General features: G+C 38.9%; 1 protein-coding gene across 37 annotated transcripts in view; it reads right to left on the reverse strand.

Moving 5' to 3' along the window:
* LOC132774269 (protocadherin gamma-A4-like) overlaps positions 1-26,225 on the reverse strand; it is a 393,640-nt gene that overhangs the window by 140,460 nt on the left and 226,955 nt on the right. Inside the window, exon 1 of one of the 37 annotated variants that reach the window (XM_060774220.2) lies at positions 23,815-25,953. The exons of 33 other annotated variants lie outside the window; for them this stretch is intronic. In XM_060774220.2, coding sequence (XP_060630203.2) covers positions 23,815-25,905 — 2,091 coding nt within the window. In that variant the 5' untranslated portion in view covers positions 25,906-25,953. Of the gene's footprint in view, positions 1-3,001; positions 5,303-10,339; positions 12,505-17,000; positions 19,613-23,814; positions 25,954-26,225 lie in introns of those variants that run through there. 3 more of the 37 variants (XM_060774234.2, XM_067467722.1, XM_067467720.1) reach the window with 3 other exon arrangements.

Raw genomic sequence — 26,225 nt, forward strand, 5'->3', positions numbered from 1 at the left:
TAATACGTGTTCCCCTGCCACTCCGTATCAGTGGTAGCTCATGGCTCAAGCAGGGAAATGCACAATTCAGTCTGAGTATGTATTTTCTATATGTTGTTGATGTGTGCCGTCAAGTCTTTTCTGACTTACAGTGACACTAAAGTACATATGTGGTTTTTAGTTAGTTAGAGAAAGTATTTAAACCCTAGTCTCTGAGAGTCCTAGGCAACACTCAAGCAACTACATTACAACAACTTCATTTATGTATATACACTGGTGAATATTTCACAAAACTTCACAACAATGCAATGCATTTCTGGCATGCAGAAAAAGCAGAATCGTGACCTTTCATCTGAGGAGGCATGTTGTGGTCTGGTCCTTTGTATACTGGTCCTGGTATCCAGATGCATGCCATGCTTGACTATTAACTAGTGCAGATAGTACTTTCCCCACATATTTCCTCTCTATCAATCCTGAGCTATTGAGGTCTCATTCATTATCCAGTCACTCCAGCTGCTGTTTGCATTCATATGCAGTCAGCTATCCCAAATATGGTGACATCAGGAGTCTCTAATAAACAACCCATTGCTTCTTTTGATGTGGCCCCCAAGGCTGCTAATATAATTCCTGTTTTTTTCCCCTACAGACCTACACTGTTCCTTATCACTCACTCTCGTGATTTTTTTCTTGCCCCTTCTAGCAAAAGCACCAGCACTACACTGTTCTTTCTGGTGTCCAAGCAGCTCCATGGCTACTTTTGTTATTTTTTTCTTGATCTGCTCATCTAACCTAGCATTTGGCAATTACAGGTTCATTGGCAGCCATCAAAGCCCAGCTCCCATTCTTTTGGCTCTTTTTCTCCCTTCCTATATTCCACATTGAAAGTTTGCATAAGAAAAAGGCTGCATCTTTCAAAAAAACACCAGGAACCTGTTTACTTCAACTCTTTCCTTTGTCTTTACTCTTGTGGCTTGTTCTTGCTCTTGCAGCTCTTCTGATGTCTGAGGTGGAGTATCAATTTGCCTGGAGAGCCCAGTTGAGGTGGTTCAGTTCATCTTGGAGGAGGTGGGGTTTGCAGATTCTTTTTGCACGGTCTGCCAAGGCTTTAATGGTGCTTCTTTTTTGACTTGGGTGATGGTTGGAGTTTTTATGTAGATATCTATCTGTGTGTGTGGGTTTTCTGTAAAACCCACTCCACTGATATATAAACCCAATTTTCTTTGTTCCAACAGACCTCACTACCTCTGAGGATGCTTGCCATAGATGCAGGTGAAACATCAGGAGAGAATGCCTCTAGAACATGGCCATATAGCCCGAAAAAACCTACAACAACCCAGTGATTCCGGCCATGAAAGCCTTCGACAATACATCAAGAGATATGTTTTTACAAGAAAGATACGACAAGCCAGGCTCCTTCAAGTTAGTAGCCTTTTAGTTCTAGTTTTTGCTGGTTGCAGACAAGGACCCACTTCCTCCCTCAGAAAAGCTTGTTGCTACCACTTCTCTTCCACTTAGGAGTCTTCTGCTACATCTCTGATTGCATAAGCTAGTGATTGGCCCCAAAGTTTGAGAGAGGAGGACCCCAAAGACAAGAAGCTTGTGAGATTCATCTCTCTGCCTTCTATGGTCCATGCAGTTGCCATTTTGATCCTAAATTCTATTTTGGTATACTTGATATATTTATGAATCTAAAGAAATCCAAGTGTTCATCTAGACCTGTATATTAACATTTAAATGTCATTTTACGGAGTGCCTTAACCTGGATACCTTAGCAAACACAAAACAGTCACATATATCACAAATTCCATACTATTTAAATATTTTCAAAATGGATTGTGTATGTAATAACATACCTTTATTTTGAAGTCAATTGGAAAATTAATAATAGTCAGCCATCTTTTAATTAAAAATGAAATCTATATAAGATTCCCCCACCCCACTATAAATCTGGATGAATGGCAGAAAGAAAGGAAGAAAGGAAAAGACCAAATTGTTTAGCAGTATTATTTCCACATGGGCAAGAGGATAGATACATTTTGTATTTAAACTCTATATTTTCTCTTTGTTTATGCTTTATATAGTCATCATAAAGTGATACAGTCCATTGCTAGCAGAATGTAGATATATAAGAAGTGTGAACCATGAGTGTCTGAAATCACTTTTTTTCTGCAGAATTGATACCATGGCGCATATTGAGTTTTCATAAGAACAATACTAAGCACCTTTGATGCTTCAGTTTTTGTTTTTTCTGTACATTTCAACCTGATTTCTTTGCATTTGCAGCAAATGATGTTAATTGCCATGAGGTTTTGTCAACTATCCTACCTCATTATATGGAAAGGGAAATCTAAATGTATGCAGAAAGAATGTCATATAAAGAAGTATAAATCTCATTCTCACATTAGGAATCCTTAGACCCTTGTAAACTGACCATATAATGCAGTCGGAAGTGTACTCAAAGCCGCAGTAGTTGCAAAACACACACTGGAAATGCATGTTGCAGCATGGATTTAATCGGAAAACAGTGCATGAAAAAAGCCACACGAAAATCTGATGAAAGCCAAATAATGCACTGCTACTCATCTAAGTATATCCCAGATCCAGGGCAAAATTGGCTCTGCAAATTATGGAGTGTGTTGTAGACACCTGTCCCAGCTGTAGTACAGGAAAAAATTAGAAACAAGGGCTAAAATACCTCAACAGCATGGCTACTCTAACACGGCTTCTGGATAGCTCCAACAAATATCATAAGATATACTTGGTCTCATTCCCATTTATCCTTCTCCCCTATGGCACCGATAACTGTATGTGTATAACCCAGATTCCCATTGATTCTAAATTGGGCCTCCACATACAAAATAAAACAATGCAGACTGTAAAGATTTTTGAGTAGTTAGTATCAATGAATTGACTATGCGACAGCTACTAAGAAAATTTTATCAGCCTATGAATATCTGACACTTAATACAAAATATTTGATAAAAACATAAATGTGCAAAATAGATACCATTGAAAAACTCACCCCATCACATTTATCCATCTCTGTAATTAGAGTATTTCCTTGATCAGCTGCCAAAAGCACATCATTTTTTTGATTAGAGGAAATATTTTCTGCATTTTGAAAACTTGGTGCAGGAAAGGTAAATTCCTGTATCCTGGACTCAGAAGATAAACAGAGTTGATAGGAATAAGGCAAAGTTCCTTCTTCATAGTTTGGTGGAAATATGACAGCATTATTTGAATGAGGAATAGGGCCAAAACACTGCAAGAATTTGGGACTCCCTGATCTTCGAAGCTTTGTAAGAATGGCCAGAATAACTGATAGGAGGAATAAGAAGGAAATTAAAGCCAAGGCAAGGACCAAATAGAACTGGAGGTCCGACTGATACTCTGGGTCCCTGGGTTGGCTGTTAATTTCTGGAAGGGCCTCTTGGAAGGTTTCAGCAAACACCAAGTTAAGATTTACAGTACTGGACAGTGGCGGGTGGCCATTATCCTTCACTAAGATCACCAGCCTATGCTTCACAGCATCTCTTTCCAAAAACATACGGGATGTCCTGATCTCACCATTATGTACCCCAATTGTGAAAAGCCCTGGCTCAGTGGCCTGGACCAGATGGTAGGAAAGCCAAGCATTGTGCCCAGAATCTGCATCCACCGCCACCACTTTGGTCACCAAATAACCCTCCTCAGCTGAGCGAGGCACCATCTCAAACAAGGCTGAGCCCTCCACTCCCTGAGAAGGATAAAGGATTTGAGGACTCTTGTCATTCTGGTCCAGGATGAAGACCTTCACAGTGGCAGTGCTGCTGAGTGATGGAGAGCCTCCATCTTGTGCCCTCACTTCCACTTGAAATTCTCTGCTCTGTTCATAGTCAAAGGAGCGCTGAGCATAGATGATACCACTTTCAGAATTAATGGAGAGGTAGGATGAAAGAGGTAGCTCTTGAATGTTGCTTCTGAGGAGGGAGTAAGTGATTTGGCCATTGCGTTCCAGATCTGGATCTGATGCTAGGACCTGGAAAACGGAGGAGCCTGAAGGATTGTTTTCTGGCACAAAGAAAGTGTAAGAAGGTTTCTCAAAGGCAGGAGAATTGTCATTAATATCTGAAATCTTCAGGGAAATTATCTTTTCTGTTGAAAGAGGGGGTGTGCCTTTGTCTCTTGCTGTGATTGTGATATTGTACTCTGGAGTGCTTTCCCTGTCCAATGAACCATCTGTAAGAAGCTTGTAGAAGTTATTGGATGTTGACACTACTTTGAATGGCAAAATGTCTTTTAAATAGCAAGTAATTTCCCCATTAGCCCCAGAGTCTCTATCATTTACATTAATAAATGCTACCAGAGTTCCTGTTGCTGAATCTTCAGGTATTGGGCTGGACAAGGAGGCAAGAATCACTTCTGGAGGATTGTCATTCTCATCTAATACTTTTATTTCAACTTTAGAGTGAGCTGCTAATCCACCGCCATCTCTTGCTTCAACTGCTAGTAGATATTTATCCGATTCCTCAAAGTCCAGAGGTTCCTTAAGTGTTATTTTCCCATCCTGTGAACCCAAGATGAACTTTTGGCGAACATGCTCAGGGAGGTTTCTGAAGTTATAACTGACTTGGCTGTTTGAACCAGAATCTTTGTCAGTGGCTTTCACCTGTACCACTAAGGATCCATGTGGTGTGTTCTCCTTCATGTTCACCATGTATTGCTCTTGAGAAAAGACTGGTGGGTTATCATTGGCATCAATGACTGTAATCCATATCTTGGCTGTCCCAGTTTTGGGAGGCTTTCCTCCATCCAGAGCCATAAGAGTTAAATGGAAACTGCTTTCACTTTCATGATCCAGTTGTTTGTTCAGCAATAATTTCACATATTTTTTCCCAGACTGTATCTCTGTCATGTCCAGAACAAAGTATTGATTTGTATTAAGGCTGTAATCTTGTAATGTATTCACCCCAATATCAGGATCCTCAGCTTGCTCAAGGAGAAATGTGGCTCCTGGCAAAGTTAATTCACTGATCTCCAATTTGATATCACCATGTGGAAAATGTGGTGCATTATCATTAAGATCCTGGACTTCTACAATTATATGAAAAATATTCATTGGATTTTCAGCCATCACTTCAAAACTGATGGTGCAAGATACACTTTCCCCACATATTTCCTCTCTATCAATCCTGTCATTTACATAAAGATTCCCATTTTTTCCATTGATAATGAAATATTGCTTTTCTTTCATAGAAAGAATATGTAGATTGCTTCTTGCTATTCCTTCAGTATCTAGTTTCAGATCTTTGGCAAGATTTCCCACAATGGAGCCCTTTTCCAGTTCTTCAGGAATTGAATACTGAATGTCTTCTGAGTTAGTCTTGCAAAACAAAAAGAAGAATAAAAGAAGTACTTGCCTTTGGAGAGATCTGCTGCTGTGTTTGTTCCTGGTCTCCATTCTATTGAATAAGGAAATCTGCTTTATCCTTGTTTGATATGATCAGATAAGATGAAGAATTTCAAATCTTGGTCAGGATCCAGAAATATTGATGAAACAAGTATAAAGTCACCAGTTATTGGTTCTTTACATTATAGCATTTTCTTTTCTCAGAAACAAATGTTCGCATGTCCCTGCGTTCTGCTATTTCCCAGTGAATAAGCAATTTCACTGCACAAGCATCCCTGGAATGGCAGTTCTTTGCTGGCCAACAGTGGCACTCTGAGGCCGAAAGGCAGAACTGCAAGCCATGTCTTAAGCAAATGCTTTGAATAGAATGTCTTGTTTTTTTTCCATTTTTGCACAATCTTTTGCATCTCAATGAATAACAGAAATCTAGTACTGTGTTTTTTCAGTAGTATAAGTAAGAACTCATCTTAATTAAATCAAAACTGTACCAGAAAGTGATAATCCACCTTTGTGTTGTTGTTTTAGTGTGACCTGAAGTTGTTTCTAGTAATGGTGATCAAAGGGTTGTTTTTTTCTTTGGGAAGGGTAATATTTGTTTATAGCGGGGATGCCTTTGCCTTCCTCTGACATGAAGAAAGTGTGACTTGCCCAAATTCACCCATTTTCTTGGCCAATGGGCATTTAAACCTCGGCTTCCAGAATTGTGATCCAGTGGTCAAATAATTATAACACACCACCTCTAACTTTGTTTTTAAATTGGAATAGAAAGCTCTTTGAAGTATTTAGGCAAGCATGAATAAAATCTCCAGTCCCCCCCACCATTTTTAACAGGAAATATATGTAAATATTTCAAGTCATCCTCCAAGAATGTTAGAAGTAACATATTGAAAGCATCAGATAAATGGATTTTAAAAACAAAAATCTCATGTCAAATATGTTCTCCATAATACAAATCTGTTCTAGAGCCTCTGATTTTGAGTGTTCACTTCAGTGAAATCTGTAGTCAAAGTGAGCCAGTTGAAGAGAGTGCTTCTGTTTTAATATGATTCTAACCACATTTTGGTGCAATTGAAAATTTCTATCCCTACTTGTAACCATATTTCACCTCATATCTACTTATACAAACCTGCCAAATGGTACACAGATAACATAGAAAATGGAATGTAACTCTCTATAGATGTTACTGGGATACTATGCAAAAGGAATTTCTTCCCAATCTGGCACAATGCAGTCTGCACCATTCAGAGATATTGAAAAGTACTACTATATTTGTTGAACATATGAAGACAGGAATATAAAGCAGCAAAGTACAGATAATGTAAAGAAAAATGGAAGAAAACTTTCACAAAAAATTATGTACAGGCAGTCCCCAAGTTACAAACAAGATAGGTTCTGTAGGTTTGTTCTTAAGTTGACTTTGTTGATAAGTCAGAAGGTACATTTTAAGTGTAATTCCAGCCATTTATATGTGTGTGTGTGTGTGTGTGTGTGTGTGTGTGTGTGTATCTATCTGTCTGTCTATCTATCTATCTATCTATCTATCTATCTATCTATCTATCTATCTATCTTTGGATAGCACAGGTAAAGGTTAACACTCCTGTGGTGTTTGCTTTGCTGTCTGTTCCAGTTCAGAAGATTTCACCTCACTTTTTGTGTCTGTGATAAATAGATTTTGAAATATTTGGCTTGTGTAAAAATATTAGTGATAAAGCTTCAGTGAGACAGCTTTTATCATGATAACTCTTTCATGAGTGAATTTCCTTTCCTGGGGGAAGATGTCTCTCACTTTCTGTTGTCTCACCCCCAATCTTAACTGTGGGTTGTTTGTAAGTTGGATGTTTGAAATTTGGGAACTCCTGTATTATGATTCAGATCCAGAGTATTCAACAATATATATTGCCTGCCTTTCCCACCTTGCATAAGCCTACCTATCCCACCACCTCTCAGTTCCACCATCATTGCAAACACAACCTTTGAAACATAAGAAAGGGCCTTCTCAGTGGCTGGATCCTGGAATTCCCTTCCCGGGTAGCCCAAAGTACCCCTCTCCATCTTTTACTTTTGCCAGCAAGCAAAAACTTTTTCAGACAAGCTTTTAACATGGAAAGGTTTTTTTAAAAAAAAAATACTTTTGTTTTAGGCTAAACTGTTATTAACAGCTATTTATTTATTTTTATTTATAAATTGAATTATTTTCATAATTCTGTTTTAATATTAATATGTTTTATTGTCTTGCTTTTTAAGTTGTGAGCCACTTTGGGTACTAATGTTGAGGGAGAAGCAGGACATGAACAACATCAGTAGTAACAACAATAATATAGCAATGATGGTCTTCCAACCTTATTATACTAGGCATGGATTTGCTTTACTGCATTTCTCTAAAGATTACAGGAGTCAAGGAGTGGTGTGATGGAATAGTGTCTCCAATGAAAATGGAGCCCTATGCAGGCCCGTAGCCAGGATTTTGATTCGGGGGGGGGGATGAGTTTTATGGGGGATCTACCCTAGCAAACCTTTTGTATCGTTATCCCAATACCCCCATGCATATGGGATATATTGAGCATGGTGATCAGATCATTATATGAATAAACGTAACAGTCCAAATAATATACCAGTAAGGCATTCTCATGGACCACCCTGAGAATTTCGGGGGGGGGGGGGCTGAAGCCCCTCAAGCCACCCCCTCCCCCCCGGCTACATGCCTCGCCCTATGGGTTTTTAAATGAAGGGGAAACCCAGTATGACATGCCCTTCTTCCCTTCTCCTTGGCTTATAACAGCACTGCTAATTCACAGAGTAGCATTAACCAGCATTTGAAAGATGAATAAGAGTTTACATGATCACCCACTGATTCCCATTTGGGATTCCTTTTTCCTCTTTTATGCCAGTGAACAAAAAGCAAGGATGTGGTTTGGTTTTATAGGTGAATGTTCCTTGGCCAATGGATTGCATTAATTTGCAGTGTTAATGGGTGTGATGAAGGGGTGAATTTTGAACTACAGTTATGTATAATTATAGATAGATGTTTAAAAGGGTAAGTAGATAGAATTGCATAACTGGGGGATGGTAGCCAGCTCAGCTCACTTTGAGCTAGGTTGTTATGGAAAAAGGGGCGGAGCCAACTGCCACTTGGCAGGGCAGACATTTTAAAACAGTCAGTCTGTAGTCTGTGAACTGCAGGAGTAGCTGGTTCTGTAGTAGTGAGAATCAGGGAAGTAGTCTGTGAACTGCAGAAGAGGCTGGTTCTGTAGTAGTGAGAACCAGGAAGGTAATCTGTAGTTTAAAAACTACAGGGAAAGGCTGATTCTACTGTAGGGAGAATCAGGAAGGTTTTGGCTTCTAGCCTGTGTAGTTTAGATGAGTTGACTTATTTATATTAGTAGTTGGTGTATGAATAGAAAGGGTGAGAGAAACCCAGTGAGAATCTTTATTGCAACAGAAATATCACAAAGTAAGAATAAGCTTGTATTTGAAGTAATCTGTTAAGGAAAGAAATACAGTTTGAAGAAAAATAAGTTTGAAACTTACAGCTCGAAAAAACCTACAGCAACCCAGTTTGAAACCTGTGTAGTGGAAGGAAGAGTCCTCCTATGAGTTGTTTATGAAATGCTATAAATGTAACCTCTGAAGATATGTGCCTCTAAGAGTTAAGAAACATTGAAACCATCAAGCTTCTACATTTCAATAAAATTGTTACACTTTCTTCTAAAGCCAGGTCTCTGTAACAAATCCTTTCCAAGTTAAGTCACGCTACACATTGAAGAAAGACCAAATCAATATTACTAGCTATTAGCTACGTTATCAAATTTAATAAGCCCTTACAAAGTGGTAGCTCCTTTACAATATTTTTACAAATTGGTGGCCTCTACACATCTTTACAATGGGTATCCACCCTGAGTCTCTTCGGGTAAACTGAGCGGAATATAAATAAAGTATTATTATTATTATTATTATTATTATTATCCTATTTTTCCTTTATTTAGAAGCAGCTCAAGAGGATTTAGGAAAGGAGTTGAACCAAGTCTCTGACGGTTTTGTTTTATCTTTCCAGGTGGGTAAAATATACTAGGTTGCTAGGTAGAATAACTTTGGGCCTCAATCACACTGAAGGAGAAAACTAAAAGAAACTGGTTGGTCAACTATATCCCGGTGTCATACACAGATTGGTCCATTAAGGGATCTAGGCTCTTCTGTGCCATTTGTCCAGGGGAAAGGCTGGGAAATGAATCCTCCAAAGGGCAACATATAGACCACCCACATTGGGAGACGGTTTTGAACATTTAGTAGGCAGACTCACCTCTTCCCCAGTCTATTTGGTTCTTTCAGTTTTAATAAATCTGTTTAGTGGCAAATAGTGAAAACAGATTAATTTCACTTTAAAACATTTTTACTGTTAAATAAATGTAAAGTAGGCATTAATTTATAAATTGTTTTGGTCTACTCTATTAATGCCTCCAGTGGTATTAGCTCCTAATGTCCCAAAACTCAGCAATGGTGATTATTATAAGCTTCAGTCTTCCCAAGTTAATCTATTCCCTTCTGTGCTTCCAAACTACAAGAGATAAAACACCCTCATGCATGCAAAACAGCTTTGATTAGAATGACAGTATTTCAATAGAATTCTTCCAAAGGAGATTTGAAGTTACTCACCGTTCCACTACTGAACCTTTAAAATTGTTCAATCAAGTTCAGTAATGAATAAAATTAGAACTTAAGAAGTGAATACTATTGATATTGTTCAATGTATTGTCAAAGGCTTTCATGGCTTGAGAACCTCACAACCCCAGAGGATGCCTGCCATACATGCAGGTGAAACATCAGGAGGGAATACTTCTAGAACATGGTCATATAGCCCAAAACACCTACAACAACCCATTGTTATTGTTATTAATCAGCCATTCATTACCATATACTATATACATTTACGTTTTAACTAATTAGAAAATGGGCAGAAATAAAACAAAAACCTACCCCATCAGTATTACTCATCTCTGTCTTTAATATATTTTCATGATTGGCTGTCAAAAGCATGTCAGTCTTTTGATCAAATGAAGAATTTCCTGCAGCTTGAACACTTGGTGCTGGAAAGGTAAATTCTTGTATTCTGGACTCAGAAGATAAACAGAGCTGATAAGAGTAAGGCAAAGTCCCCTCTTCATAGTTTGGTGGGAATAAAACAGCATTGTTTGAATGGGGAACTGGTCCAAAACATTGCAAGAATTTGGGACTTCCAGATCTTCGAAGCTTTGTCAGAATGGCCAGAATCACTGATAGGAGGAATAAGAAGGAAATCAAAGCTAAGGCAAGGACCAAATAGAACTGGAGGTCCGACTGATACTCTGGGTCCCTGGGTTGGCTGTTAATTTCTGGAAGGGCTTCTTGAAAAGTCTCAGCAAAGACCAGGTTAAGATTCACAGTACTGGATAGTGGTGGCTGACCATTATCCTTCACTAAGATCACCAGTCTCTGCTTGACAGCATCTCTTTCCAAAAAGGTCCTCAATGTCCTGATCTCACCATTATGGGTCCCAATTGTGAAGAGCCCTGGCTCAGTGGCTTGGACTAGATGGTAGGAGAGCCAAGCATTGTGCCCACTGTCTGCATCCACTGCCACCACTTTGGTCACTAGGTAACCTTCCTCAGCTGAACGAGGCACCATCTCAAACAAGGCTGAGCCCTCTATTCCTTGAGAAGGATAAAGAATTTGAGGGCTCTTGTCATTCTGGTCCAGGATGAAGACCTTCACAGTGGCAGTGCTGCTGAGTGATGGAGAGCCTCCATCTTGGGCCCTCACTTCCACTTGAAATTCTCTGCTCTGTTCATAGTCAAAGGAGCGCTGAGCATAGATGATGCCACTTTCAGAATTAATGGAGAGGTAGGATAAAAGAGGCATTTCCTGAATGCTGCTTCTGAGGAGGGAATAAGTGATTTGGCCATTGCGATCCAGATCTGGATCTAAGGCTCGGACTTTGAAAATGGAGGCGCCTGAAGGATTGTTCTCGGGCACAAAGATAGTGTAAGAGGATTTCTCAAAGGCAGGAGAATTGTCATTAATATCTGAAATCTTCAGGGAAATTATCTTCTCTGTTGAAAGAGGGGGTGTGCCTTTGTCTGTTGCTGTGATTGTGATATTGTATTCTGGAGTGCTTTCCCTGTCCAATGAACCATCTGTAAGAAGCTTGTAGAAGTTATTGGTTGTTGACACTATTTTGAATGGCAAAATGTCTTTTAATGAGCAAGTAATTTCCCCATTTCCCCCAGAATCTTTATCTTTAATGTTGATGAGTGCTACCAGTGTTCCTAGTGCAGAATCTTCAGGTATTGGACTGGATAAGGAGGCAAGGACCACTTCTGGGGCATTGTCATTTTCATCTATGAGTGTTATTTCAACATTAGTGTGAGCTGCTAATCCACCTCCATCGCGTGCTTCTATTGTCATTACATACTTCTCTGTTTTCTCAAAGTCCATTGCCTCCTTAACTGTAATCTTTCCATCTCGTGAATCCAAATCGAATTTCTGTCGAGCACGTTCAGGAATGTTCTTGAAGTTATAGTTGATTTGAGCATTTGAACCTGCATCTTTGTCTGTGGCTTTCACCTGTACCACTAAAGATCCTCTTGGTGCATTCTCCTTCAGGTTCACCATGTAAAGAACTTGAGAAAAAACTGGTGAGTTGTCATTAGCATCAATAACATTAATCCATATTTTGGCAGTCCCTGTTTTGGGAGGTTTCCCTCCATCCAGAGCCGTAAGAGTTAAATGGAAACTGCTTTCGCTTTCATGATCCAATTGTTTGTTCAGCACTAATTGTACATATTTTTTCCCAGACTGCCGCTCTGTCATGTCCAGAACAAAGTATTTATTTATATTAAGGTTGTAATCATGTAGTGCATTCACCCCAATATCAGGATCCTCAGCTTGCTGAAGGGGAAATGTGGCTCCTGGCAAAGTTGATTCACTGATCTCCAGTTTGATATCACCATTCAAAAAATGTGGTGCATTGTCATTCACATCCTGGACTTCTACAATTATATGAAAAATATTCATAGGATTTTCAGCCATCACTTCAAAATTGATGGAACAAGATATGCTTTCCCCACATATTTCCTCTCTATCAATTCTGTCATTTACATAAAGATTCCCATTTTCTGCACTGATAGTGAAATATTGTTTTTCATCCACAGAAAGGATATGTAGATTGCTTCTTGCTATTTCTTCAGTACTTAATTTCAGATCTTTGGCAAGATTTCCCACAATGGAGCCCCTTTCCAGTTCTTCAGGAACTGAATACTGAATCTGTTCTGGAGCAGCTTTGCAAAACAAAGAGAAAAATAAGAGAATTACTTGCCTTTGGAGAGATCTGCTGCTGTGCTTGTTCATGTCCTCCATTCCACTCAGTGAGGAAATCTGCTTTATCCTTGTTTGATATGATCAGATAAGATGAAGAATTTCAAATCTTAATCAGGATCCAGATATACTGATGGAGTATTAAGTCACAGGTTTTGGATTCTTTACATTGTAGCAGTTTCTTTTCTCTGAAATGAATACTTGCATGTCCCTGCCTTCTGCTCTTTCTCAGTGAATAAGCAATTTCACTGCATGAAACATCCCTGGAATGGCAGTTCTTTGCTGGCCAACAGTGGCACTCTGAGGCCAAAATGGAGAACTGCAAGCCATGTCTAAAAGAAATGCTTTGAATATAATTTCTTGATTTTTTTCGTACTTGAGTGTAGCTGGTCCAAAGTAGACCAAGTACAATTTTCTGTATCTGGATAAATAACACAAATCTAGAAGTGTCTCTCCCCCCCCCCCCCCAAAGTCTCTTTGTTCTTATAAGTAATAATTCAACTTCATTAAACTAAATTTGTGCCAGAAAGTGATATTCTATCCTTTTGTTCAATCTATTGTCGAAGGCTTTCATTGCAGTAATCACTAGGTTGCTGTGAAGTTTTCAGGTTGTATGGCCATGTTCCAGCAGCATTGTCTCCTAACGTTTCACCTGCATCTGTGGCTGGCATTTTCAGAAGTTCTGGCCTTTTTGTTGTTGTTGTTTCAGTTGTTTTTGGGAAATGATGTTCCTAAGGGGAGTTCTTTTGGCAATATTTTTTCAGAAGGAGTTTGCCTTTGGCTTCCACTAAGGAGGAGAAAATGTGACCTCCTTATGTCCATTGTGTTTTTGGCTACATGGGCATTTGAAACCTAGTCTCCGAAATTGTACTCCAACAATCAAACCACAACAGCACAATGCTTCTCTCTTTGTTCTTAAATTAGAGTAGATATGTCCTTCAGGCTTTCTGGAACAGATGACCAAGACTTCCAGTGTTCACCTTTTTCCAGATAATGTATGTAAATACTTCAAGTTATCCTTAATGAATGTTAGAAGTAACACATTTTAATCATCTGGAAAAAGAATTCTGTAAACAAAACTTACTGGTCAGTTATGTTATCCATAATATACAATCTGTCCCAGAGCCTCTGTTTCTGAGTGTTCACTTCAGAAAAAGCTTTTACTCAAAGTGTGCCAGTTGAAGAGAGTACTTTTGTTTCAAGATGGGTCCAACCACATTTTGGTGATGTTGAAAATTTCCTCCCTACTTGTATCTGTATTTCAGCTCAACTCTACTTATAAAAATATGTCATGTGGAATTTAACTCTCTATGGATGTCATTGGAATGCTATACAAAAGGAATGTCTACCCTGTACGGCACAACACAGTCGGCACCCCTCAGATATACTACTATAGTTGCTGACAGGCCCCTAGCCAGGATTTTGATTTGGGGGGGGGCTGAGTTTGATTCGGGGGGGGGCTGTGTCTGAGTGAAAGAGGGTCTACCCTAGCAAACCTTTTGTATCATTACCCCAATACCCCCATTCATATGAGATATATTGAGCATGGTGATCAGATCATGATATGAATAAACGTAACAGTTTAAATTATGTACCAGTAAGGCCTTCTCATGGACCACCATGAGAATTTCAGGGGGGGGGGGGGCTTGTTGCTGAATATATGAAGACAGGAAAATGAAGCAGCAAAGCACAAATAATGCAATGAAATATGGAAGAATGGTTTCACAAGAAATTGTGTTAATGGTTCAGAACCAGAATATTCAACAGATCATGTCTCTTTGTATGAGCCCTCCTGTTCCACCACTTGTAAGTCCAACCATCACCACAAATATGGCCAGTGGGATATGAGAAAGGGCCTTCTCAATGGATGGATCCTGGAACTTCCTTCTCAGGGAGCCCAAAATGTTTATAGGGAGCATACCATGCCCCTAATTAAAACAGCTCCTCTGGCTGCTGATGAGTTTCCAGGCCCAATTCAAAGTGCGTGTTATCACCTATAAAAGCCCTATACGTTTCGGGTCCAACCTATCTTAGAGACGCCATTTCCTTCTATGAACCGGCACAGGCACGAAGATCTACCGGAGAGGCCCTCCTCCAGTCTCACTTCCATCTCAAGTGCAGCCTTCTTGGTGGTGGCTTCCCTGCTTTGGAATACCCTCCCAAGGGAGATTAGGTTAGCTCCCACTCTCCAAGCCTTCCATATACAGCTGAAAACATGGTTTTTTAGACAAGCTTTTGACTCTTCTCCGGCCCATTTGGTAGGTACAGTTCCTTCCCACTCCTTCTAAAATACAACCATGTCTGGTGCCTGCACAGTCAATTAGGTTCTTTTTCACTTGTCATGGTGCTTTGGTTGTTTGGAGCTAAACTATGGGTCAGTAAATATTAGTTTTGATAGATTGATGAAATGAGTCTTCACATATGCGAATTAAAGAATTTCTAGAGATTCTTCAGTTGGCCGGTTGTCTCAGAGGTTGGTGACAACACAACTTGAAGTCATAAGGGTTATTCTGAGCTCTAAAAAATCAACAGGGAATGAATTTGTTTTTAAATAATTTTAATAAATCTGTTTAGTGGCAAATAGGTAAAACTGATTGGATTTACTTTACAACTTTATTGTTTTTGCTGTTTTCACCAAAAACAGTAAGCTTGTGAATTATTCCCTCAAAGTCAATTTATTGTACAATTTAATTCTTGATAGACAAAATAATAAGGTAGCCTATTTCTTGCCATCTAGCAGAAATCAACCTGTTTTTTAATACTTCTTGATTGTTGAAACATTTTCTGCCATACACACTGGCATTGTCCAAATGATATGCATAGCACTCCATTAAGCACTGAAACTGTTAGAAATCTAATATAATAATATACCTAGCAATTTTTCATATTCCTTTCCAAAAGCACATCTGACCTTTTATTTCTAACTGCAATATTTGATAAAGAAGGAATGCTGAAAAAGATCTATTAAATAAATGTAAAGAAGGCATTACTTTATACATAGTTTTGGTCTATCCCATTATTATGAGCTTCAGCTTTCCCATGTAGGGCTGGGTGGTTTCGTTTCGTAATTTCGTAATTCGTTAAAAATTTGTTATTTTTTTATAACGAAGTGATAACAAACCATTCAGGAGCAACTAAAAAACGAAACGAATTTTAAAATTCATTTCGTTTTTAGTTGCTCCTGAATGGTTCGTTATCGCTTCGTTATAAAAAAAAGAATTTTTTTAATTCGTTTCGTAATTGTTTCGAATTCGTTTTGTATTCGTTTCGTTATCGTTTTGAAATCGTTTTGTTATTATTTCCGCATGTCTGGGGCAAGTTTTATAGTTGTTGTTTGTTTAATTAGTGAAAAAAAAAATCACACCAACAGTCAACAACAGAGGGAGAGGGAAGCTTCAGAAGTTCCCCCTGCCCCATTTGGAGGTTTTTTAGCGTATTGCGTGGTCGCGTCTGCCATTAACGAATTGATTCGTAATTGTTTCGTAATTGTTTCATAATTGTTTCGTACTGTTTTGTAATTTTACGAAATTTTGTAAATATCGAACTTTTTAAAAGAAAAATTTTGGAATTCTTTTAAAAATCGAAACGCAAAAACCCCCCAAAAACGAATCGATTTTAGAAACAAATTTTTCCGTGGTTGCCCAGCCCTATTCCCATGACTATCTAGTCCCTTCTTTTACATAAAATATAAATTAGCATAAAGACAGAACTTGGCACAAGGACAAAAACAATCAGTTTCTCAAATTAGAAGCTCTATTTCAACAAGACAATAACAGTTTCTCCATTCTAGAGAAGAGTGTAGGAGAACTGAATATCATGTTGTTTGATATGCTGAAGAATGGTATTTGAATGCCTCCTGAAAGTTTCACATAACTTAAACAATAGCTATCTATCTATCAATCAATCTAACTATCTATGGAAATAAGTTTTCATACATATTTTTAGTAAATGTTAAAATAGCGCCTCATGTACTGCAATCCATAGGATAATTCCTTCAGCAAGGCCAGACTCTCCTATATCTCCAAGCCCCAAGAGATAAAAAACCCTCATACGTATAAAACAGCTTTGATTAGAATTGTGGTATTTCAATGGAATTCTTCTAAAGGGGATTAGAAATCACTCACAGTTTCACTACTGAATCTTTAAAAATTGTTCAATGAAGCTCGGTAATGAATAAAATCAGTACTTAATAAATGATGATGATGATGATTAATTCATTCCTAAACACTATAATATTTCAGTTTTAACTCATTAGAAAACAGGCAGAAATAAAACAAAAGCCTACCTCATCAGTATTACTCATTTCTGGTTTTAATATATTTTCATGATTGGCTGCCAAAAGCATGTCAGTCTTTTGATCAAACGAAGAATTCCCTGGAGCTTGGACACTTGGTGCCGGAAAGGTAAATTCCTGTATCCTGGACTCAGAAGACAAACAGAGCTGATAGGAATAAGGCAACGTTCCTTCCTCATAGTTTGGTGGGAATATGACAGCATTGTTTGAATGGGGAACTGGACCAAAACACTCCAAAAATTTGGGATTCCCTGATCTTCGAAGCTTTGTCAGAATGGCCAGAATCACTGTCAAGAGGAATAAGAAGGAAATCAAAGCCAAGGCAAGGACCAAATAGAACTGGAGGTCTGACTGATACTCTGGGTCCCTGGGTTGGCTGTTAATTTCTGGAAGGGCCTCTTGGAAGGTTTCGGCAAACACCAGATTCAGACTCACAGTACTGGACAGTGGGGGCTGGCCATTATCCTTCACTAAAATAACCAGTCTCTGCTTGACAGCATCTCTTTCCAGAAATGTCCGGGAGGTCCTGATCTCACCATTATGGACCCCAATTGTGAAGAGTCCTGGTTCAGTAGCCTGGACCAGATGGTAGGAGAGCCAAGCATTGTGCCCACTGTCTGCATCCACTGCCACTACTTTGGTCACCAGGTAACCCTCCTCAGCTGAGCGAGGCACCATCTCAAATAAGGCTGAACCCTCCACTCCCTGAGAAGGGTAAAGGATTTGAGGGCTCTTGTCATTCTGGTCCAGGATGAAGATCTTCACAGTGGCGGTGCTGCTGAGGGGAGGGGACCCTCCATCTTGGGCTCTCACTTCCACCTGAAACTCCTGGCACTGTTCATAGTCAAAGGAGCGTTGAGCATAGATGATGCCACTTTCAGAATTAATGGAGAGGTAGGATAAAAGAGGGATCTCCTGAATGTTGCTTCTGAGGAGGGAATATGTGATTTGGGCATTGCGTTCCAGATCTGGGTCAGAGGCACGGACTTGGAAAATGGAAGAGCCTGAAAGATTGTTCTCTGATACATAGGCTGTGTAAGACGACTTATCAAAAGTAGGTGAATTGTCATTAATATCTGAAATCTTCAAGGAAATTGTCTTCTGTGTTGAAAGAGGAGGTGTGCCTTTGTCTGTTGCTGTGATTGTGATATTGTACTCTGGCATTCTTTCTCTATCTAATGGTCCATCTGTGAGCAGCTTATAAAAATCATTGTTGGTTGACAATATTTTGAAAGGCATATCACTTGTTAAATAGCAAACAATTTCCCCATTTTCCCCAGAATCTCTGTCATTTACATTGATAAAAGCTACCAGAGTTCCTACTGCTGAATCCTCGGGTATTGGGCTGGACAAGGAGGCAAGGATGACTTCTGGGGCATTGTCATTCTCATCTAATACTTTTATTTCAACGTTAGCATGAGCTACCAATCCACCCCCATCTCTTGCTTCTACTGTCATAATATATTTCTCTGCTTTCTCAAAGTCCAGAGTGTCTTTAACAATAATTTTCCCATTTTGGTCCAATCTGAATTTCTGACGAGCATGTTCAGGAATATTTCGAAAATCATAGTTTATCTGTCCATATGAACCTGCATCTCCGTCTGTGGCTTTCACTTCTACCACTAAAGACCCACTTGGTATATTTTCTTTCAGAGTTACCATGTACAGTTCTTGAGTGAAGACTGGTGCATTATCATTGACATCAATTACTGTAATCCATATTTTAGCTGTTCCCGTTTTTGGTGGCTTCCCTCCATCCAAAGCTGTAAGAATTAAATATAAACTGCTTTCACTTTCATGATCCAACTGTTTGTTCAACACTAATTTTGTGTATTTCTTTCCATCTTCTCTGTCTTTAACATCCAAAGAAAAATAGTTATTATCATTGAGTTGGTAATCCTGTAGATCATTTACGCCGATGTCAGGATCCTCAGCTTGCTCTAAGATATATGTGGCTCCTGGTAAAGTGGATTCACTTATCTGTAGCTTGATATCACCATCCAAAAAATGTGGTGCATTGTCATTAATGTCCTGGATCTCTACTGTTATATGAAAAATATTCATAGGATTTTCAGACATTACTTTAAAGCTGATGTGGCAGGATTTGCTTTCCCCACATATTTCTTCTCTATCTATCCTATCATTTATATAAAGATTTCCATTTTCTGCACTGATAGTGAAATATTCCTTTTCCCCCAGAGAAAGGCTATGCAGATTGCTCTTTGCAATTTCTCCTGCAGACAGTCTCAGATCTTTTGCCAGGTTCCCCACAATGGAGCCCTTTCCCATTTCTTCAGGGATAGAGTACCGAAGGTTTTCTGAGGCAGCTTTGCAAAACAAAGAGAAAAATAAGAGAATTACTTGCCTTTGTTGTGATCTGTTCTCTTTATGCTGGTCCTCCATTCTACTCAATTAAAAAAAAAATCTTTATCCTTGTTTGGTGTGGTCAGATAGGTTGAAGATTTTCACATTCACATTCAGAAACATTTAACAAGAGATGATCAAAAATGTCAGTGGTTTCTGCTTTTATCTATAGCAATATTTCCTTTCCTGAGCAGGAACGTTTGCCTTTCCTTGTATTCTGCTGTTTCCCAATGAATAAGCTGTTTCACAGCATGAGGCATCCTTGGATTGGCAATTCCTCTTTCCTGGCCAACAGCGGCACTCTGAGGCTGCAGTAGAAAACTGCAAGCTATGTCTCAAGCAAATGCAAAAACAATCTTGCTTTTTATATATGTTTATGTAGACATTTTAAAGCAAAATGAGCCCGATCCTCAGCACTTTGGTAAATGGCAAATGTTTAAGCATTGTGTGACTGTGTTTTCAGTGGAATTACAAAATAGTAGAAAGAAAATGATAATGCATCTCTATGACCAATGTATTCTTAAAATGGAACTGTTAGCTCACTGAAGCTATCTTGTAGTTGTGAATAAGACTTTCAACATTCATGTTTTGTCCTTTTAATATGTGTAACTTTCACCCATGGGAAGGTATCATTGTTTTCAGCCTGATTTTATGTGTTCTTGGGCTGTGCACCTGGTCAACCGGCTATATAGTTGTCCTCAAGGTGTGTGGATTTCATCCTTCATATTAAAGTAGCTTGGACTACAATTTTAATTTCCTGAATACGTATAAGAAGGCTGAATTGCTGATCAGTGTAACACATAATACCGTGGAACACTAAAAATAAATATTTGTCAATAAATGGTGCCCTACTTCACTTGTTGTGTCATCTACCAAGCATTGTGCCAGGAATGGATGTCACACTCCATGTCTCCAAATGAAAGTGGTGAAAGATTCTCAAACTTTGCTGTGTCCAACGAGATGAAGCTCTAGAGTGTTTCTGCCTTCTCTGTTTTCTAGTGAGCAGCACCCAAGTACACCTGTAGAATTAGTCAGCATTTGAACAGAAGGAAATGGTAGGGAGTCATCTCTCAGTTTTTGCTTAGGGTTATCTTTTTTTAATTTCATGCCATAGAAGAAATTTCAGGGATGCAGTGTCTTAATTTGGCTTTACGTTAGGCCCTTGATATTCACTAGGGTTTGGTTCCAGGATCCCTTGTGCATATCACAATTCGTGGATGTTCAAGTTTCGGTATATACAATGGCATAGCAAAGTAAAAAGGCAAAATCAAGGTTTGCTATTTGTAATTAAAAAAACAAAGTCATGAATGGCTATGGAATCTGTGGATACACAGAGCCTACTGTATTGGCTTACATTCCTAACACCAGTGAGTTATGTTAGGCTGCACTGTTGAAAGGTATCCCATCCCGCCTTTCACTGAGAAACAGCTCGAGCATACATTGAGACAGTTTTGACTTGACTATACTTGTGAAGCTAAATAGAATAGGGCAACAGGGACTTCATTCCAAAACCTTTAAGGAAAAATGGCAAAGAAAGCACATATCCATTAATTGACTGATACCCTGCAGAGCCCCAGAACAATTTCTTTTCATTTAGAAGCGTGTTCTTCCTGTTGTATCTTTAAGTTTGCCCCCAACCAGTATTGAATATTTTCAGTGCCCCAAACATAAAATATATTCTGTATGTAGACGAATAGTAGAACTTTGAAGATGGTGGAATATAATTGGGAGAATGTAGGCAACAACATTTGTGCTTGGCATGCAAGATTTTCATAAGCAAGAAAGGAGAGCATTCAATATATGGGTCCAAGACACGTATCATGAAGTGATAGAATTAGAAGGGCTAAATCTCCCACATTAATATTTTATATCTTTAAGTTATTGATCATAATATATCTTTTGCTTAAGTTTAATGCTAGGCCCTTGGTATTGTAAAGCTAAATTGCCTAATTCAGTGAACAGCATATTTATAAGATGCACAAGCATAGAAAGATTATTGTTTTTACTCATCGGTATACTACAATTGAGGGAATTTATCTCATAATCAATACTGCTAAAACATGAAACTTGAACATTCCAGTACAAAGTCATTTCAGTTTCACTGCACAGTCATATAAACAATGTAACGGGCAACTATGAGGCTTTATGCTTTCCAAAGTTTTCTAAATCTTTTATAGATATACCGTATATTATCATCATTTTCAGAAGGAGGGGTGTTTTAGACTTGAGTTTATGTGTCCACACTTATGCAAAGATCCTAATTAATATATTGCGTCTTGAGAATTATTTAATCATGTTGAAACAATTTTTTTAATAGACTACCTTAGGTTCCCTACTAGCTCTCCTGTGAGGATGGCTTGGGATACAGTACCTTGTTTGTTATCATCTGATCCATATTGTCATGGTAAACTAACTCTAGGGGACAATCCCAATTTGACAATTGCAAAACAACCATGAAAAAACTGATTGATTGTGATATTTATACATGTTACCATTTGAGGAGTCCTGAGTAAACTTTTTTGACATTTCCAACATTCCAGCCTGCTTATTAGTTACCCCTGAGTAAAAACCACAAGGTAAAAACATAGGGTTTTTTAAAACATGGATTACAGCCCAAAGAACTACATTGCAAGCGAATAATTAAGAATGCCATGAGTCAGAGTCATAGTGCCTACAGGGTGATCACATTTTTTTACAATGTAGACAAGACCCTGGTCTCCAGACTCATAGTCCAATGCTTAAAGAAATAAAGCAGTTGCACAGTAGCCAGCAAAAGCTATGGGGCATAGCTATGGATCAGAGAAAAGGAGCCATGTCCTCTGGCTCTGGTAGGTAGCCGCCTTAGGAGGAGGCCTTTGCAAAAAAGAGAGTAAGATGTCACAGATGTCTGTGGAGTCAGCCCACAGAAGACTGGGCAGAAAGGTTTGAAGAAGGGAATCTCTTTGGAACACTAAACATGGGGAACACGGAGATAAAAAGTAGGAATGCAATATCCTTCCTCAAAGCAAACATCTTGCAAATTTCTGACTTTTATTTGCTCTCATAACTTTTCATATCCCCATTTCGATACTACCACATGAGTACATCAGTGCTTTACCCAGCAGTTTTTTATAGACCTAATCCTAGTAGTATGTACTCATCCTCTCCAGAGACCGATGACATTTATCAATATGGTTTCATCCATTTGTTGTGTGTGGTGCAGGTATAATGCCTATCCCTCTCATTTTCAGACCACATTCAACATCATTTTAAAATGTCATGTGGGATTCCAGATGATTATTTGGTACAATTAGGCAGTGTCTACAATGGTTGCTTAATCCAGAGCTGGTAAAGAGCCAGAGCACTTGACCAAACCATCCGTGAAATTGTGCTGGTGGAAAGCCCATACAAACCACATGGGCACTCCAGGCCCATACCTTAATTCCCCATATGATTACTGCTACTCCTTGCTACCAGTGGAGCTCTCTGAGATCCTCTAGCCATCACAGTCACATCTACTGAGATTATAATTTAGTGTCCACATGATCAGCAAGGAGAGGATAGAGTAACCCTTTCCACCTTGCTTTTTGTGCGGGTGCCCCATTCTGACCTTAAAAGACACTAACACAACAGCCAGGCACTTGCGGGGAGATTAATGGCTGTCAGGAAGTAGCAGCAGCAAAGTGGGAATGACTTATTTCCCTCCCCAGTGATGATCAGGTAGAGGCAGTGTACATATAGACAGCGAGTCAGGATGCAACTGACTCAATCCAGTATTCCAAATTACCAGGAATGCTACAGATAATCTGGATTTTTCTGCAAACTCTGGAGTATCTCCTGCCTTTGCTTAAAGTGAAGAAAATTCAGAGTTAAGGGCAGAAAAACTTGGGATACTTATTGGAAGTCCATGTGTATCATGAAGACTTTCAGTGCTAGACGTAAGGTAAGTACAAGTATTCTGATTTGTTCAGCTAAATCTTTACAATTTTATAGAAATATAGATACACTTTATGCTTTTCTAATTGCTTTATATTTTATAATTAATCAATTAGATTCAAGATGAATCATTTATAAGTGCTCCATTCACAGACACATAAACTAGCCATACCATACTAAACACATCACTCTTCTTAAATATTTGAAGTAAAAAGAATCAGTTCCATGGAATATGATGTTACAACTTAAAATTGGAGAAACGGCATAACACAGCCATAAATCAAACCTCAAAATAAGAGAGATCAGTTGTTTTAGCTACTGGACTGAATAAAATTCATTAACATGTTCCTTTTACAAAAATTCAATATAGAGAAAAATGTTTTGATGAAACTATTGAAATTTTAATTTTGGGAAAGAGGAACTTTTGAAGCAATAGAGTACCTGAGTCTGGCTAAAGGTATTGCTAACCCTGCCAAAAAGAAATCACAGCAATTAAAAATGAAAGATTACTATAGTAAAAACTCACCACATTAGCTTTGTCCATTCCTATATTTAAGATATTTCCTTGACCATCTGTCGAAAGCATATCAGATTGAGAATTGGAGGAAAGATTTTCTGCTATTTGAACAGGGGGTGCAGGAAAGGTAAATTCCTGTATCCTGGACTCAGAAGATAAACACAGCTGATAGGAATAAGGCAATGTCCCTTCTTCATAGTTTGGTGGGAATATTACTGCATTGTTTGAATGGGGAACAGGACCAAAACACTCCAAGAATTTGGGACTCCCTGATCTTCGAAGCTTTGTCAGAATAGCCAAAATCATACTCAGGAGGAATAAGAATGAAATCAAAGCCAAGGCAAGGACCAAATAGAACTGGAGGTCTGACTGATACTCTGGGTCCCTGGGTTGGCTGTCAATTTCTGGAAGGGCTTCTTGGAAGGTTTCAGCAAACACCAGGTTAAGACTCACAGTACTGGATAGTGGTGGCTGGCCATTATCCTTCACTAAGATCACCAACTTCTGCTTGACAGTATCTCTTTCCAAAAATGTTCGGGAGGTCCTGATCTCACCATTATGGGTCCCAATTGTGAAGAGCCCTGGCTCAGTGGCTTGGACCAAATGATAGGAGAGCCAAGCATTGTGCCCAGAGTCGGCATCCACTGCCACCACTTTAGTCACCAGATAACCTCCTTCGGCTGAGCGAGGCACCATCTCAAACAAAGCTGAACCCTCCACTCCCTGAGAAGGATAAAGAATTTGAGGGCTCTTGTCATTCTGGTCCAGGATGAAGACCTTCACAGTGGCAGTGCTGCTAAGTGATGGAGAGCCTCCATCTTGGGCTCTCACCTCCACCTGAAACTCCTGGCACTGTTCATAGTCAAAGGAGCGCTGAGCATAGATTACACCACTTTCAGAGTTGATAGAGAGGTAAGACAAGAGGGGAAGCTCCTGAATGTTGCTTCTGAGGAGGGAGTAAGTGATTTGGGCGTTGCGTTCCAAATCAGGGTCAGAGGCATGGACCTGGAAAATGGAGGAGCCCGAAGGATTGTTTTCTGGAACATAGGCAATGTAAGAGGATTTCTCAAAGATTGGAAAATTATCATTGATATCTGAGATTTTCAGAAAGATGGTCTTCTCTGTTGAAAGAGAAGGTGTGCCTTTGTCTGTAGCGGTGATTGTTATATTGTATTCTGGAGTGCTTTCCCTGTCCAATTGGCCATCTGTAAGAAGCTTATATAGGTTATTGGATGTAAACACTACTTTGAATGGCAAAATGTCTTTTAAATAGCATGTTATTTCTCCGTTATCACCAGAATCTCTATCCTTAATGTTGATGAGAGCTACCAAAGTTGCTGTATTGGAATCTTCAGGTATTGGGCTAGACAAGGAGGCAAGAATAATTTCTGGGGCATTGTCGTTCTCATCTAATAGTTTTATTTCCACTTTACACTGATCTGTCAATCCACCTCCATCCCTTGCTTCAACTATCATCACATATTTTTCTGTTTCCTCAAAATCCAGAGGGTCCTTAACTGTAATTTTTCCATCTTTTGAATCCAAGTAGAATTTCTTGCGAGCATATTCAGGGATTTTTCTAAAGCCATAGTTGATCTGTCCATATGAACCTGCATCTCTATCAGTAGCTTTTACCTGTATCACTAAAGAACCACTTGGTGCATTCTCTCTCAGGTTTACCATATACGTCTTTTGACTGAAGATTGGTGGGTTGTCATTGGCATCAATGACATTAATCCAGATTTTAGCTGTCCCAGTTTTGGGAGGCTTTCCTCCATCCAAAGCTGTTAAAATTAAATGAAAACTGCTTTCACTTTCATGATCCAGTTGTTTTTCTAGTACTAATTCTGCATATTTCTTTCCATCTTCTGTCTCTCTAATTTCCAAAACAAAATACTTATTATCATTCAGGTGGTAACCCTGTAGAGCATTTACCCCAATGTCAGGATCTTCTGCTTCCTCTAACACAAAAGTTGTTCCTGGCAAAGTTGATTCACTGATCTCTAGCTTGCTATCACCATGCAAAAAACCTGGTGCATTGTCATTTATATCATGCATCTCTACAGTTATATGAAAAATTGCTGTAGGATTTTCAGCCATCACTTCAAAGCTAATGGCACAGGATTTTGTAGTTTCTCCACATATTTCCTCTCTATCAATCCTGTCATTTACATAAAGATTCCCATTTTCTGCATTGATAATGAAATATTGCTTTTCTCCTAAAGAAAGAATATGCAGATTGCGATTTGCTATATTTTCTGTGTTCCATCTCAGATCTTTGGCAAGGTTTCCCACAATGGAGCCCTTCTCCAGTTCTTCAGGAATGGAATACTGAATGTGTTCTGAGGCAGCTTTGCAAAACAAAGAGAATAAGAAAAGAAGTACTTGCCTTTGTAGCGATTTGCTGTTAACATTGTGCC

The sequence above is a fragment of the Anolis sagrei genome, chromosome 4 (assembly GCF_037176765.1).
Source record: "Anolis sagrei isolate rAnoSag1 chromosome 4, rAnoSag1.mat, whole genome shotgun sequence".
Taxonomy (NCBI): Eukaryota; Metazoa; Chordata; class Lepidosauria; order Squamata; family Dactyloidae; genus Anolis; species Anolis sagrei.